Source organism: Tenrec ecaudatus, chromosome 1 (genome assembly GCF_050624435.1).
Source record: "Tenrec ecaudatus isolate mTenEca1 chromosome 1, mTenEca1.hap1, whole genome shotgun sequence".
Taxonomy (NCBI): domain Eukaryota; kingdom Metazoa; phylum Chordata; class Mammalia; order Afrosoricida; family Tenrecidae; genus Tenrec; species Tenrec ecaudatus.
In genome coordinates this window covers 148,915,302-148,929,448 of record NC_134530.1, presented here as the reverse complement: position 1 = coordinate 148,929,448, position 14,147 = coordinate 148,915,302, and the positions used below count along the sequence as shown (strand labels likewise).

Here is a 14,147-nt window from a genome sequence, read left to right as displayed (position 1 = left end):
TGGTTAGGAGTAGTCAAGTCAGTGGGGCCTAACTTACAGGGATCCTTCGTACAACAGAACAAAACACTGCCCAGTCCCGCACCATCTTACAGTCGGTCTGTTTGAGCTCATCATTGCAGACAATGTGCCAATCTGTCTGCTCAAAGGTCTTCCTGTCCTTCGCGGCCCTACCAGGGTGAAACCCTAGTGGCACAGTGGGTTAGGCATTGGGCCCCTAACTGCAAGGTCAGCAGTTTGAAACCACCAGCTGCTCCGAGTAAGAAGGAAGAGGCTTTCTATTCCCGAAAAGAATTATAGTTTCAGAAAGCCACCGAGGCAGTTCGATCATGTCTGAGAGGATCGCTATGAGTAGAAATGGACTTAATGGCAGTGAGCTCGTTTTTTTGAGTTTTCTACTTTATCAAGTGTGATGTCCTTTTCCAAGGACTGGAGAATGCGGGATGAAGTCTTGCCACCCTTGCTTCTAATGCTGTGCTTACACACAGAAAAAATTAGAAATACATATATTTATGTGGGTTAACAATGAATAATAAAGGAGGTACCCCAGGAGCTGATGCCAAGGGCTAACGTGGAGAGCAAATGTTTTGAGAATGATGAGGGCAATGAATGTGCTTTACACAATTGATGCATGTATGGATTGTGATAAGAGTTGTATGAGCCCCAGATAAAATGATTTAAAAACATAAATAAAATAGCTGAGGTACCCATACCACTCAGCTCAAAGGGGAAATAAAAGTTTCCCCTACCCCAGAAATCTCCTGAGTGTCTTTCTCAATCATATCCATGACATACCAGTCAGCCTAGAGGTAAACACTACCCTGATCCTTGTTGAGTGTATACCGTTCTTATCTATAATGCATTACTAGACAAGAGCCTTTGATATTGTTTTTGAACTTTATATTTTATGTATAGCTTCTTTACTCTACATTTAAAGTTCATCCATTTTGTTGCATGTAGTAGTCTTAGTTTTTCCCCAATTATTTATTTATTTTTGCTATCTTATACCAAGACTGGTACATTTCAATTTAATTATTTTTAAAAATCATTTTATTGGGGGCTCGTACAATTTTTATCACAATCCATACATCCACCCATTGTGTTAAGCACATTTGTACATCTGTTGCCATCATCACTCTCAAAACATCTTCTTTCTACTTGAGCCCTTGGTATCAGCTCCTCATTCTTCCCCTCCCTCCTTCACCCTCCCTCCCACACGAACCCTTGATAATTTATAAATTATTATTACTTTGTCATGTCTTACAACACTGTCCGATGTCTCCATTGACCTACTTTTCTGTTGTCCGACTGCCAGGGAGGGGGCTAGATGTAGATCATTGTGATCGGTTCCCAACTATTTTTTATGAATTTTGCCAAGATACAATATGAGGGTAAGTTGAAAAAAACGCTACTATACCCATTTGATATATGCAGGGATTTATTCCAAACAAAATATGTTTTGACCCATCTCTGCACTCAGTGGATGGCTGCAGACAACTTCTCTCATGTGTCTACTTGTCTTAGCCTCTGGAACTCTGCTGGTATAGTGGGCTATGAGTTGAATTGTTAACCACAAAGTCAGCAGTTCAAAATGACCAGCCACTCCTCAAGAGAAGAATGAGGGTTTCTCCTTTCGTAAAAAGTCACAATCTCAGAAAGCCACAGGGGCAGTTCTACCCTGGCCTAGAGGGGCGCTGTGAGTCGGCATCCCCTCAATGGCAGTGAGTGTGATTTGAGTTTGTCTTAGTCTTATTTAGGTTTCCTTCAACAAAAGGTCCAATTAAAACAGTGGCTTCCCAAAATGAATGAATGAATAAAAAATATATAAATAAACCGTGGCTGCCCAGGGGACATTAAAGTCAAAGTAGGAAAGTCAGTTCTGAAGGTTTTAGCAACTGTTTTTGAGAACCCAAAGGGGCAATCTTGATCAGTCTCTTGTGAGGGACAGGATGACCCTAAGGGCTTATTATGAGGAAGTTTTAAGAAGATGGGAGACTGCGACAGTGAGGGAAAGGTCTGGAATATTACTGCGCCGCCACCACCACCCCCACCACACAATCTGTACAGAAGCTTCTTCTTCAAGGCTAGTCAGGGCTGTCCTATGAGAATTTCATGGGAAAATCACACCCCACCCATCCAATGGCCCCGTCTTGCCTCTTTAGACTGTTTTTGAAGGAACCAGATGGTTTAGATTTGAGGCTGCCCAAGCGCTGCTTATACACGGCCAGACACTGAAGAGCACACACCTCTTCGAGAAAGGGCTATCCGCGTCCATAGCACCCATGTCAACTCACAGCAGCACTATCTGGGGCTTCCAAGGTTGTGAATGTTTGGGGGAGCAGACAGCCCTACCTTCCTCCTGCTGAGTGGCTCGTGGGTTTAAAGCTCCCAGGGCTTTCCGGTTAGCAGACCGATGCTGACCAGAAAATGCTACCAAGACGCCTTTGAGGAGGGCTGGAGAGATGGAAGCACCACCTTCAGACATGGCTAGACCTCGATGGAGGATATGCCAAGAAATGATGACTTCACATTTTGATATTTAAAATCATAACTGTTTATGCTACATACATTTTGATGTACCCTCATATAGATCATTACTGTTGTGATCACAGGATGTATTGAGATAAGACTGCTATGGGGAGAGGGCAGTTGCTACACAGAGTGACATCAGTTTGGGATCACCACTGTCCTGCACCCAGGGTTTATTTTTGCTTCTCTAAATGATCTTTTAAAAAATATACTCAGAGTTGGTCAGGATCTGAAACACATAAGAAATTCACCAGACACCAGAGTGCCAGTTTATTCTTTTCAGGCGAAAAAATAAGTTATACAGAGTGGAAGTTTCCTTAGTTGGCTGGCATATTCTCTACTTGGGAGGGAAGCTTCCATACTTGATGGAGATGCTAGTGGCCTGTAATGGTATGAGGTCACTAGCTTCTTAGTTGAACCCTAAGTCTGGTGTCTAGCACGACTCTTCTGGGCCACACTGGGGCACACTCACAAGTGCTTGCTGTCTGACTCGCCTTCCCGGAAAGTGAATGATGACCATCCTTTTCCTTCATTGTATCAGAGAGATGACAATCTACCAAGGATGGGGCAGCCTCTTTAGCCCGTGTTACTGCAGCTGATTGTAGTTTATGACATGCACATTTCTGTCATCTTATTATAGGTAGGTTAACATTTGTTGTGTGCTACGTGCTGGTCCATTTTCTGTACTTGTTTATGCTTATGGGAGAAAGAGGAGGCTTCCTATTCCCATAAGCAGTTACAATCTTGGAAATCCACCGGGATGGTTCTACCCTGCCCAGTGGGTTTCCCTAAGTCAGAATTGACTTGATGGCAGTGGGTTTTTTGTTTGTTTGTTTGTTTTTTGAGTTTTCTTTTTTACATTGCAGACAGTTGAACCATCTTCATTAGAAATCAGGTGTTAAAAGTGTGAATTGTGTATAAAAAGTAAGCTTAGCAATGTCAAATATTATGTAAGCAATATGCATATACAAACTAATTGGATGTCTGTATATGTATTTCTTAAAGACTGGGAGGGATACAGAAATAGTAACTAGCTTCAAGTAGACAGGGCAGTTGGACTATGGTGTATCTTTTTTTTTTTAAAGAATATTTTGCAGTGGGGAAACTATAAATAACAGATGCACAAATAACAAAAATACCTCTAATACCACTTTGCATACCAAACAGGTCTATATTTAAGATATTATAATCCTAGTGTAGCTCCCATAAAGAGAAATGCAACCTAGGAAACCTATGGGCAGTTTCACTCCGTCCTATCGGGGTGCTGTGAGTTGACAAGGACTCGACAGCACCTAACAAGGGTTGGTCAGAGGTCAGGATTACACAGCATCATGTGTTCCTGGTATAACCTTTTAGGGGGTCAAATCTGTATCCTGTTTCTGATAAACCAAAATATGCCATTGGATCAATCCTGACTCATAGCGACCCTACAGGATGGAGTAGAATGGTGTCTGTGGATTTTTGGGAATGTGAATCTTTACAGGAATAAATGCCCTCATCTTTCTCCCTTAGAGCAGCCAGTGGCTTTGAACGGCTGACCTGTGGTTCTCAGCCCAACTCATAACTCTATGCCCTTGGGTAGCAGATATCAATGAGATCACGATGAATGGGAATCAATGTAATGGTAACAAAAAAACCCCACATATACTGAAATCCTAAAAGATGGGCCAATTCTTTGATCATACTTAAGAATTAATCCAAAGGAAAGATATCTATATAGATTTGTGTATGCATAATTTAGAAAAAGGAAGCTTGAAACAACTTAACTATCTACCACTACATATAAACAAACAAGTAATTTATGTAACACTTTATGCATTGGGATAGTCTTTTGTCATTAAAAGTCATATAGAAGTACACAAATTGATACCTAAAAAGAACAATTTCCAAAATTCAATGCAACGTGTTCATCGAATTTTTATTGTACACATACAGGTAAAACGTGTTTAGAATGGCTAACTACGGGTAGCAAGATTACAGGCAATGTTTATTATTACTTTTGCTTTTCTATGTTTTTGTCAAAATAGATAATACTATTTTATTTTAAAATTTTGTATTTAAAACTTTGTTTCTTGTGAGTGAGATGTTTTACAGAAAAGATAAATATTGCATTTATTTATTTTTTAATTTTTCATTCTTTATTTCTTTAATTACCCATTCATTTTTTTAAAACAATTTATTAGGGGCTCATACAACTCTTATCACAGTCCATACATATACAAACATCAATTGTATAAAGCACATCTGTACATTCTTTGCCCTAATCATTTTTTTTCTCCTCTTTTCTTTTTTTACATTTTATTAGGGACTCATACAACTCTTATCACAATCCATACATATACATACATCAATTGTATAAAGCACATCCATACATTCCCTGCCCCAATCATTCTCAAAGCATTTGCTCTCCACTTAAGCCCTTTGCATCAGGTCCTCTTTTTTTTCCCCCTCCCTCCCCACTCCCCCCTCCCTCATGTGCCCTTGGTAATTTATACATTGTTATTTTGTCATATCTTGCCCTATCCGGAGTCTCCCTTCCCCTCCACTTCTCTGCCGTCCATCTCCCAGGGAGGAGGTCACATGTGGATCCTTGTAATCAGTTCCCCCTTTCCAACCCACTCACCCTCCACTCTCCCAGCATCGCCCTTCACACCCTTGGTCCTGAAGGTATCATCCACCTTGGATTCCATGTGCCTCCAGCCCCCATATGCACCAGTGTACAACCTCTGCCCTATCCAGTCCTTCAAGGTAGAATTCGGATCATGGTAGTTGGGGGGAGGAAGCATCCAGGATCTGGGGGAAAGCTGTGTTCTTCATCGGTACTACCTCGCACCCTGACTGACCCATCTCCTCTTCTAAACCCCTCTATGAGGGGATCTCCATTGGCCGACACTTGGGCCTTGGGTCTCCACTCTGCACTTCCCCCTTCATTTAACATGGTATATATATACATATATATACATATACACACATATACACATACATACACACACACATATATATATATACATACACACACATATATCTTTTTTTTTTTTTTGCATGATGCCTTATACCTGGTCCCTTGGCACCTCGTGATCGCACTGGCCGGTGTGCTTCTTCCATGTGGGCTTTTTTGCTTCTGAGCTAGATGGCCGCTTGTTCACCTTCAAGCCTTTAAGACCCCAGACACTATCTCTTTTGATAGCCGGGCACCATCAGCTTTCTTCACCACATTTGCTTATGCACCCATTTGTCTTCAGCGATCCTATCATGGAGGTGTGCAGTCAGTGATATGATTTTTTGTTCTTTGATGCCTGGTAACTGATCCCTTTGGGACCACTCGATCACACAGGCTGGTGTGTTCTTCAAATATTGCATTTATTAAATAGACAGACATACTCCTTAAAGTGTGAAGGGCTCAAAAGCCCAAATAGAACCAGATACCCAGTTCTGAGGCCCACGTTTACCTGCTGATGTTGGTTTATTTTCCACTAGAAGTTAGACTGGCATGGTGGTAACTTCTGGAGCTTTTTCCTAGACAAACAGAGAAGATCTGTCTATACATGTTGGTTCCCTTCTCTAGAGAAGATCTAGATACATCCTGGTTTTATGTTTATTTATAGTAACAATATTAACCGAACAGCCTTGAAAACATTACTCATGCATAACAAGTGTACATCTGTTATATTGAAATGACTCAGTGTGAATCAGTCAATCACTTGAAACTATCTACTAGCGTTCCTTGACTTAGTACACTTTAAGGTCTTTTTTTTTTCTTTTACAGTTGCAACCAGAATAAATACATCTCCTAAAAACTCCAAATCCACCTTCAGCCTCTACCTGGGCACCATATGTAGACCCTGTAGGACATAGTAGAACTACCCCATTTTCAGATGCTCACAGGACATTTTAATATTTTTTGCCATTTTCTCATATTTTATACATCTAAAGTTAAGTATCGTATTTAATCTCCTTAGGGTAGCTGTTGCCTCCTCACCTACCCACTTACCCTACTTACTGGGCAGACAGTCCACCTCAGCAAGAATCTCTCTTAGTGCAGGTTATTGTGGGCACACACAGTCTTGTCCTCCGCTCCAAGGGGCACAGCACACTTGTAATCAGCGCCTGACTACTTGTACTTTTTCTGCCTCGTAGGAGGCTTGGAATAGGTCACACTGACCATCTGCTGTCAGGCAGCGAGAAAACTTGAGCTCTGAAGACAGCCTCCACAAGAGGCCCAGACTGCACTTCTTACTCTCTAAACGGTAGCTTGTGCTGTGTCTTCCATAAAATCATGTGATCTTTCATGGCAAAAATAGTGCGGTTTCTTGTGTGTGCTTCTGTTCTCTACCATTCTCTCTCTCTGTTATGATACTTATCGTTTAGCTCCCTTTCCATCACCCATACATTCCCACAGTGTGGGAACAGAAAGATTTCTCCCAAGTCGTCTTCCCCAAATATATGTTAGGCTTAGGACACTGCTTGCAGCTAACGGTAAATGACTGTCAAGTTACCTCCCTGAAGGCAGTCAGCTGCCAGACTATGGTCTGGTCCCACAAGTAGGGCCCACTCCCTGCTGTTAAGGACAATGGGCTACTTCTCCCTAAAGGCGTGCAGCCATCAGTTTGGTCCCTGTAGGGTGGGTTTATACTGATAATGGTTTCTATAGTGAGCCAGACAACAGGTCAAACCTGCCCAATGACATCCAAAATTAAGCTCCCTCCCTGAATCTAGGATCTGCTCGTCTTGTCACATGTGTACCCCTATTACCTCTCCTTCCTATTAAGTGGATACCCCTAGATCACCCCCCTTCCCATTACTGTATTACCTATAGCACAACCCTTTCCTGTGATGTATGTCTTCACCTGTAATTAGGGGGCTTGCACGTTCCCAGAGAAGATGAAAGGCTTGGTTAGCAAGAAATATCTCTCGCTCTCTACATGGACCACCAAGTGGGGCTGAGGTGAGCATGCTACTATAAAATGTGTCTGACTCCATTATTTCAATATCTCTTCTATCTCTCATGCTCTCTATGACTTTACTTTAATCTTTGCTTATTATCGCTGTACAATTGCACCTACCGGACCCGTGATGATGTGTTAAGAGCTGATGTTCCCTCACACCACAGATAAACACACGATCTTTTTAGTTATGTGACAGTAGTATATGAAAGATAATAAGAGTAAAAATAAACCAACCCAACGCACTGCTGTCAAGTTGATTTGGACTCACAGTGACCCTGTAGAAGAGAGTAGCACTGTCTCATTGGTCTCAGAGTTGCCCAAAGCCTTGATGCTTAACATAGAGATAAAGCATTGAACACAAGATTGGTCTTCAAACACACCAGCCATGTCTTTTGGAGAAAGCTGTCTGTTCCCACAAAGATTTACCATCTCAAAAAACCCAAATGGAGCCACTGAGTCAGAATTGACTCAATGGCAATGGATTTTCAATCTCTATAGAAGCAGACTACCAGCTTTCTCCCGAGGAGTAGCTCATGGTCCCAGCGGCTCCTGGTTATCAGCTGGGTGCCTTCATCACTGTGTCAACAGGAATAACAACCCTCCTTTACCATTTTGTTCCTTGTTGCTAGATAGTGGACCAACGGTCTTACTCAATTGCCCTTCATTAGTTCGCCCTCTGGAACAAAATAGACCTTGACCGTGTCTGAGAAAACGAAAGCAATGGAGGGACACATTGATCAGAAGCACGGAAAGCTACAGTTGTAAAGGAGCGGGGACTACACATGAGTGACACTTCCATCAATCTTACAGTCTTGAAGGAAGCTCTAAGTCATCCTTTTTTAAAAATTTATTTAAATCATTTTGTTGGGGGCTCATACAACCCTTATTACAATCCATACATACATCAATTTTGTAAAGCACATTTGTACACTCATTGCCCTTATCATTCTCAAAACATTTGCTCTCCACTTAAGCCCCTGGCACCAGCTCCTCATTTTTCCCCCTCCTTCCCTGCTCCTCCTCCCTCAGGAACCCTTGATAATTTATAAATTATTATTTTGTCATATCTTTCCCTGTCTGATGTCTCTCTTCACCTACTTTACTGTTGTCCATTCCCCAGGGAGGAGGTCACATGTAGATCCTTGCAGTTGGTTCCCCCTTTCCAACCCACCATCCCTCTACCCTCCCAGCATCGCCACTCACAACACTGGTCCTGAAGGGATCATCTGCCCTGGATTCCCTGTGTTTCTAGTTCCTATCTGTACCAGTGTACATCCTCTGGTCTAGCCAGATTTGTAAGGTAGAATTGGGATCATGATAGTGGGGGGAGGGGGAGGAAACATTTAGGAACTAGAGGAAAGTTGTAATTTTCATCGTTGCTACATTGCACCCTGACTGGCTCGTCTCCTCCCAGAGACCCTTCTGTAAGGGAATGTCCAGTAGCCTACAAATGGGCTTTGGGTCTCCACCCCACACTCCCCCCTCATTCACTTTGGTAAGATTTTTTGTTCTGATGATGCCTGATCCCTGATCCCTTTGACACCTCGTGATCGCACAGGTTGGTGTGCTTCTTCCATGTGGGTTTTGTTGCTTCTGAGCTAGATGGCTGCTTGTTGACCTTCAAGCCTTTAAGACCCCAGACACTATATCTTTTGATAGCCGGGCTCCATCAGCTTTCTTCACCACTTTTGCTTATTTGCCCGCTTTGTCTTCAGCGGTTGTGTCGGGAAGGTGTGCGTCATAGAATGCCAATTTAATAGAAGAAAGTATTCTTGCGCTGAGGAAGTCCTTGAGTGGAGGCCCAATGTCCTTCTGTTACCTTAATACTAAACCTATAAATATATGCACATAGATCTATTTCCCCATCTCCATATAAAATATATTTTCATATGTACATGTCTTTATTTAGACCTCTATAAATGCCCTTTTCCTCCCAGCTCTTTCCATTATTTCCCTTGACTTTCCTCCTGTCCCCCTATCATGCTCAGTCCCCATCAGGGTTTCAGCAATTCCTCTCAGTTACATTACCCTTGATCATGCCCTACCAGGTCTCCTACACCCTCCTCACCACCAATTTGGATCACTTGTTGTTCCCTTGTCCCTGGGTTTGTTAACACCACTTCCTTTTCCCCACCTCCCCCTCTCCCATGCCAACCCTATATTACCAAGTGTGATGTCCTTCCCCAGGGACTGGCCCTGCCTGATAACATGTCCAAAATACAGTGATACCTCTGTTGCCAAATGGCTCCAACCTCATACTTTCTAGTACTCGAACAGCAAAGTTTGGGGGAAAAAAATTCTGCTTGGTGTTCACAACTTTGCTGATACTGGAAGATCTGATTTGAAAAAGCCTGCACCTGCAGAGAGTGATTCACGTGTCGTGTCTCTCCAAGGACACAAGGGCTTCTCTCTCTCGGACAACATGCAGTGCTTGTTGAAACATTCGTCATTGTGCTTTTTTTTGGTGCTTATTTGCATAAAATATTGTAACTCTGGCTCCAAAGGAAGTTAGTGACACTAGCGTTAAAGCCAAGAGAAAAACAGACCCATGATCGAGTTGAGGAAAGAAGTCATTGGGAAATTTGAGTCAGGTCGCTGCTTGATTTGCTGGCTGAACACAATGTAGCAGTCGGCATTATCAACATTTGGGGGGTAATGAAAGGTGTGAACTCATTAGAACTCAGGCCATTGAAGAGGTTAAAATATTACTGTTAATTTGAATAAATCAGAAGGAACTCAACAGCAACAGTGTATCTGAGACAGCGATATTTGAGGAGGCTAAAAGGCTCCCTAGTGAATTTATAAGTATACATTTTGGAACTCAGAACCAATTATTTGGTTTTCCATGATTTGTCCTGGGAAAACATGCTCAGTTCTCAAACGTTTTGGTGTTCAAACTTGAATTTGGAACGAATGGAGCTAGGCAAGCAAGGCATACTGTACCTGACTTACCTGGAACCCTTGCTGTTTGGTTTCACTTCTAAGCAGCATGCTGCTTATGCTTCTTTCAAGACAGACTTGTTTGCTCTTCTGGCATCTTTAATGGTGTATTTAAGATTCTTTGCCAATATCATCATTCAAAGGCATCACTTCTGTGGTCTTCCCTGTTCATTTGTCCAGCTTTTGCCTTCATACAAGGTGATTGACAATACCTGGCACATTCACCCACTGCCATCGAGTCCATTGTGGTTCCTAGTGACTTTATGCGGATGCTGTAGCAGATTTTATTCAGCTAAGACTCCGTCTTACTTTTCAAAGCACTGGCCTTTAGTGAAAAGACTAATGAAACTTAACCTTCCTGTTGACCACTGCCATTGATTGAATTGCATCCCCCCAAAATATATCCATTTTCTTCAAGTGGTGACTTCACCATTTAAAAATGGACATAAAGTGAAAATTGTTTTCTTTAGTTCACGTCAAAAAATATTGATTGGCTGACATAGATGTTTTCCCCTTCATCTTTCCCAAATTGGTCAAGCATTTACAAAGATCAGATTTATTAGGTACAGTTTCTTTGAACGATAAAAGAGATAAACAAGATTGAGGCTAAGCGTGATTCATAGAAATAGCCCAAAAAAACCTATTTATTTTTCTGACCTACATTTTTATCTATAAGCCAGGAGTTACTTCACTGTCTTAAGAAATCTTTCTCAACCCATTGAACTAAACCCTGCCTGGCTATATCATACTCTACCGGGGTTAGGATGGTGTTTAAAGATTACTGTCTGGTAAAGGGAGGAATTTAAATTTGGATAATATCTTTTTTAGTCTATTTTAAAAATAAAATCATGCTATTGGGAGCTCTTACAGACATTGTAACAATCCACAATTCAATTAGATCAAGCATAATTGTACAATTTCTGCCACCATCAGTTTCAAAACATTTTCTTCCTTCTTGAACTCTTTGATATGAGCTTCCCTTTAACCCCTCCCTCCCCCACCCTGCTCCCCAGGAACCCTTATTATTATATTTTCATATATATTCAAGTATAAGCTGACCTGAATATCAGCCGAGGCATCTAATTTTACCACAAAACTGCATGAAAAATGTGCTGAAAAACTTGGCCTATACACGAGTATATACAGTATATATTATTTATTTGCCGTATCTTACACCATCCAATGTATCCGTTCACCTACAATTTTGTTATTTGTTCCCCTTGAGTGGGGTTATACAGTCATCATTGCTGAGTTCCCTCTCCCCTCCCCCTTCACTTTTCCTCAGGGAATCATTACTCCTGTTACTGTTTCTGAAGGGTCTTGAATTTCATGCATCAAATGATCTGAATTATACAAATGAACCTATGAAGGTCTAAGAAGATTAAAGAGGTAAAATCAAGACCATCATAGTAAGGGGAGGAAATATTAAAGAACTAGAGGACAGTTATGTGTTTCGTCAGTGCTATGCTGGGTCATATCATTTTGAAATTATTATTTTACAGACAGAATTCTTTGAAATTTTGCTGGTCATAAAGAGATTTTGTTCAGCTAAAGCTCTATTTTGCTTTTAAAAAACTGACCTGAAAGGAAGAGACTAATGGAACTTAACTTTCCTGTTGACCACTGTCATAGATTGAATTGCATTCTCCCCAAAGGGTGTGTCAACTTGGCTGGACCATGATTCTCAGGGATTTGGCAGTTATGTAATTATGTAGTTTGACAGTCATGTAATGATACTCCATGATGTGAACAGCCAATCAGTTGTAAGGGGTTGTGGTGGGATACAACACCTTTACTCCGGTCACAGCCTTTATCTCCTGTAAGGGGTATTTCCCCAGGGTGTGGCTTACATCACCTTCTATCTTACAAGAGTTAAAAGAAAGGCGAGTCCAGCAGAGAGGAAGGGACCTGATTACTACCAAGAAACACAATCTGGAAATGGATCATATCCTTTGCCCAAAGGTCCCTGCACTGAGCACCTGCTAGACTAAGGGAAGATTGATGTCAAGACACATGTGGATTTCCAAAGAATGCTGCCATTGATTCAATTCCAACTCATAGTGCTCTTATATGAGTATGATCTAGCAGATTTTATTCCGCTAAGGCTCCATTTTACTTAAAAAAAAACTGACCTAAAGTGAAAATACAAATGGAACTTAACCTTCTGTTGACCACTGTCATAGATTGAATTGTGCCCCTCACAATAGATTCATTCTCTTCAAGGGCCTCCCCCAGGTCCTTCTTCTCCTAGAGCCAACAGAGAGAAGAGAAAGCCTTCCCCTAGAGCCTGCACCCTGAGTTGAGCTTCCCAGCCTCTTAACTATGAGAGTGTAAAGCTGTTTGCTAAAGCCACCCATTGTGATCTGTCTGTTATAGCTGCACCAGGTAACTGAGGCAACCACGGAAATAAACAGCAGTGGCAAAGAAAGTTAAATTACTACTATCTGACTCTGTGCAAGGAGCATAAATCTTGTTTTTCTAAGATATTTGGTTTTTAAAATATTCACCAGTTTCACCTCTAACTTTTAGCTATTTATAGCTTAGCTGCAATGAGTGTGATCTTTTCACTTCTTCAAATGTTACAGAACTCAGCTCTCCTTGTGCCCTGGAGCTCTGTCTTGCATGAGTCAGTCCCAGAAGAAGACAGAAAGGCTGAAGTGGAATGTTGGGAAATAGCCTCCTACTTAACTTCCTTAGGGACATTTAACTATTCCTGAAATTTTATTACAGAAGCTGAAAAAGCAATCTACCAAGTACAAGACAGACAAGATCTATCCCACAACTGTGGCCGAGAGGCCTAAGAATATCAAGAAAAACAGATACAAAGATATCTTGCCCTGTAAGTTTTTATTTTTCACTATAAACATGTACCTTCTCCCAAATTCAATCACTCCTTTCCTCTTTTTTCCCTTTTTTTCCCCATTGCCGTTCATTGTCCTGGAACAAAGAAGCATTGGCATACTAGTTGCATTCTTTCTGACAGCCAAAGGGCACCCATTCATTAATTCACTCATGCATCCATCATTTCTGAGCATCCACCACTTAATGTGTTAGGCCTCAACTTCCAGTGCACCCTCTGGCTAAGCCTTCTTAATTACACTGTGTCTTCCCTTGACATTATAGATGATCATAGTTTGGTAGAGCTGTCCCTGATGACCGGTGAGGAGGACTCCAGCTACATCAATGCCAACTTCATTAAGGTACATTGAAAGGAAACAACAGCGAATCCGATTTCCCTCGGTACCTAAGAATTAGGGGAAAGCAGGAGGCCAGAGTAAGAAGATAATTATTTGTGGTTAACTACCCGATGTAATTTCTTCTCTTCTTTAGGGAGTGTATGGACCCAAAGCTTATATTGCTACCCAGGGTCCTTTGCCTACAACTCTCCTGGACTTTTGGAGGATGATTTGGGAACACAGTGTTCTGGTAAGCATCGTTGTTTGTCTTTCACTTTAAGGAGTGGACAGGGTAAGGAATTAGGGTACGTGACTGCGGTGCTTTGTCCAATTAAACCGACATTTTTGTGTGAGCGTGCCTGTGTGCATGTGTGTGTGTTTGGGTTGGCTGATGGCATATCAGTGTTCAGTCACCTTTTAGTCAAAATGACAATGTCACTTTTGTTTGAGGAAATGAAAGTTCTCACTCTGACAGGCTCATTTGTTAACAAGAAGTTAATTCACTGACTTGAATAGAGAAGAGAAAAGTGGGAACAGAAAGAAGGAAGAGTAGGAGCAA

General features: G+C 41.6%; 1 protein-coding gene across 4 annotated transcripts in view; it reads left to right on the top strand.

The window, feature by feature from the left end:
• PTPN22 (protein tyrosine phosphatase non-receptor type 22) overlaps positions 1-14,147 on the top strand; it is a 56,048-nt gene that overhangs the window by 6,243 nt on the left and 35,658 nt on the right. For all 4 annotated transcript variants that reach the window (XM_075540314.1, XM_075540316.1, XM_075540315.1 and 1 more), the window contains exons 2-4: positions 13,143-13,251; positions 13,536-13,612; positions 13,743-13,838. In XM_075540314.1, coding sequence (XP_075396429.1) covers positions 13,143-13,251; positions 13,536-13,612; positions 13,743-13,838 — 282 coding nt within the window. The remainder of the gene's footprint in view (positions 1-13,142; positions 13,252-13,535; positions 13,613-13,742; positions 13,839-14,147) is intronic.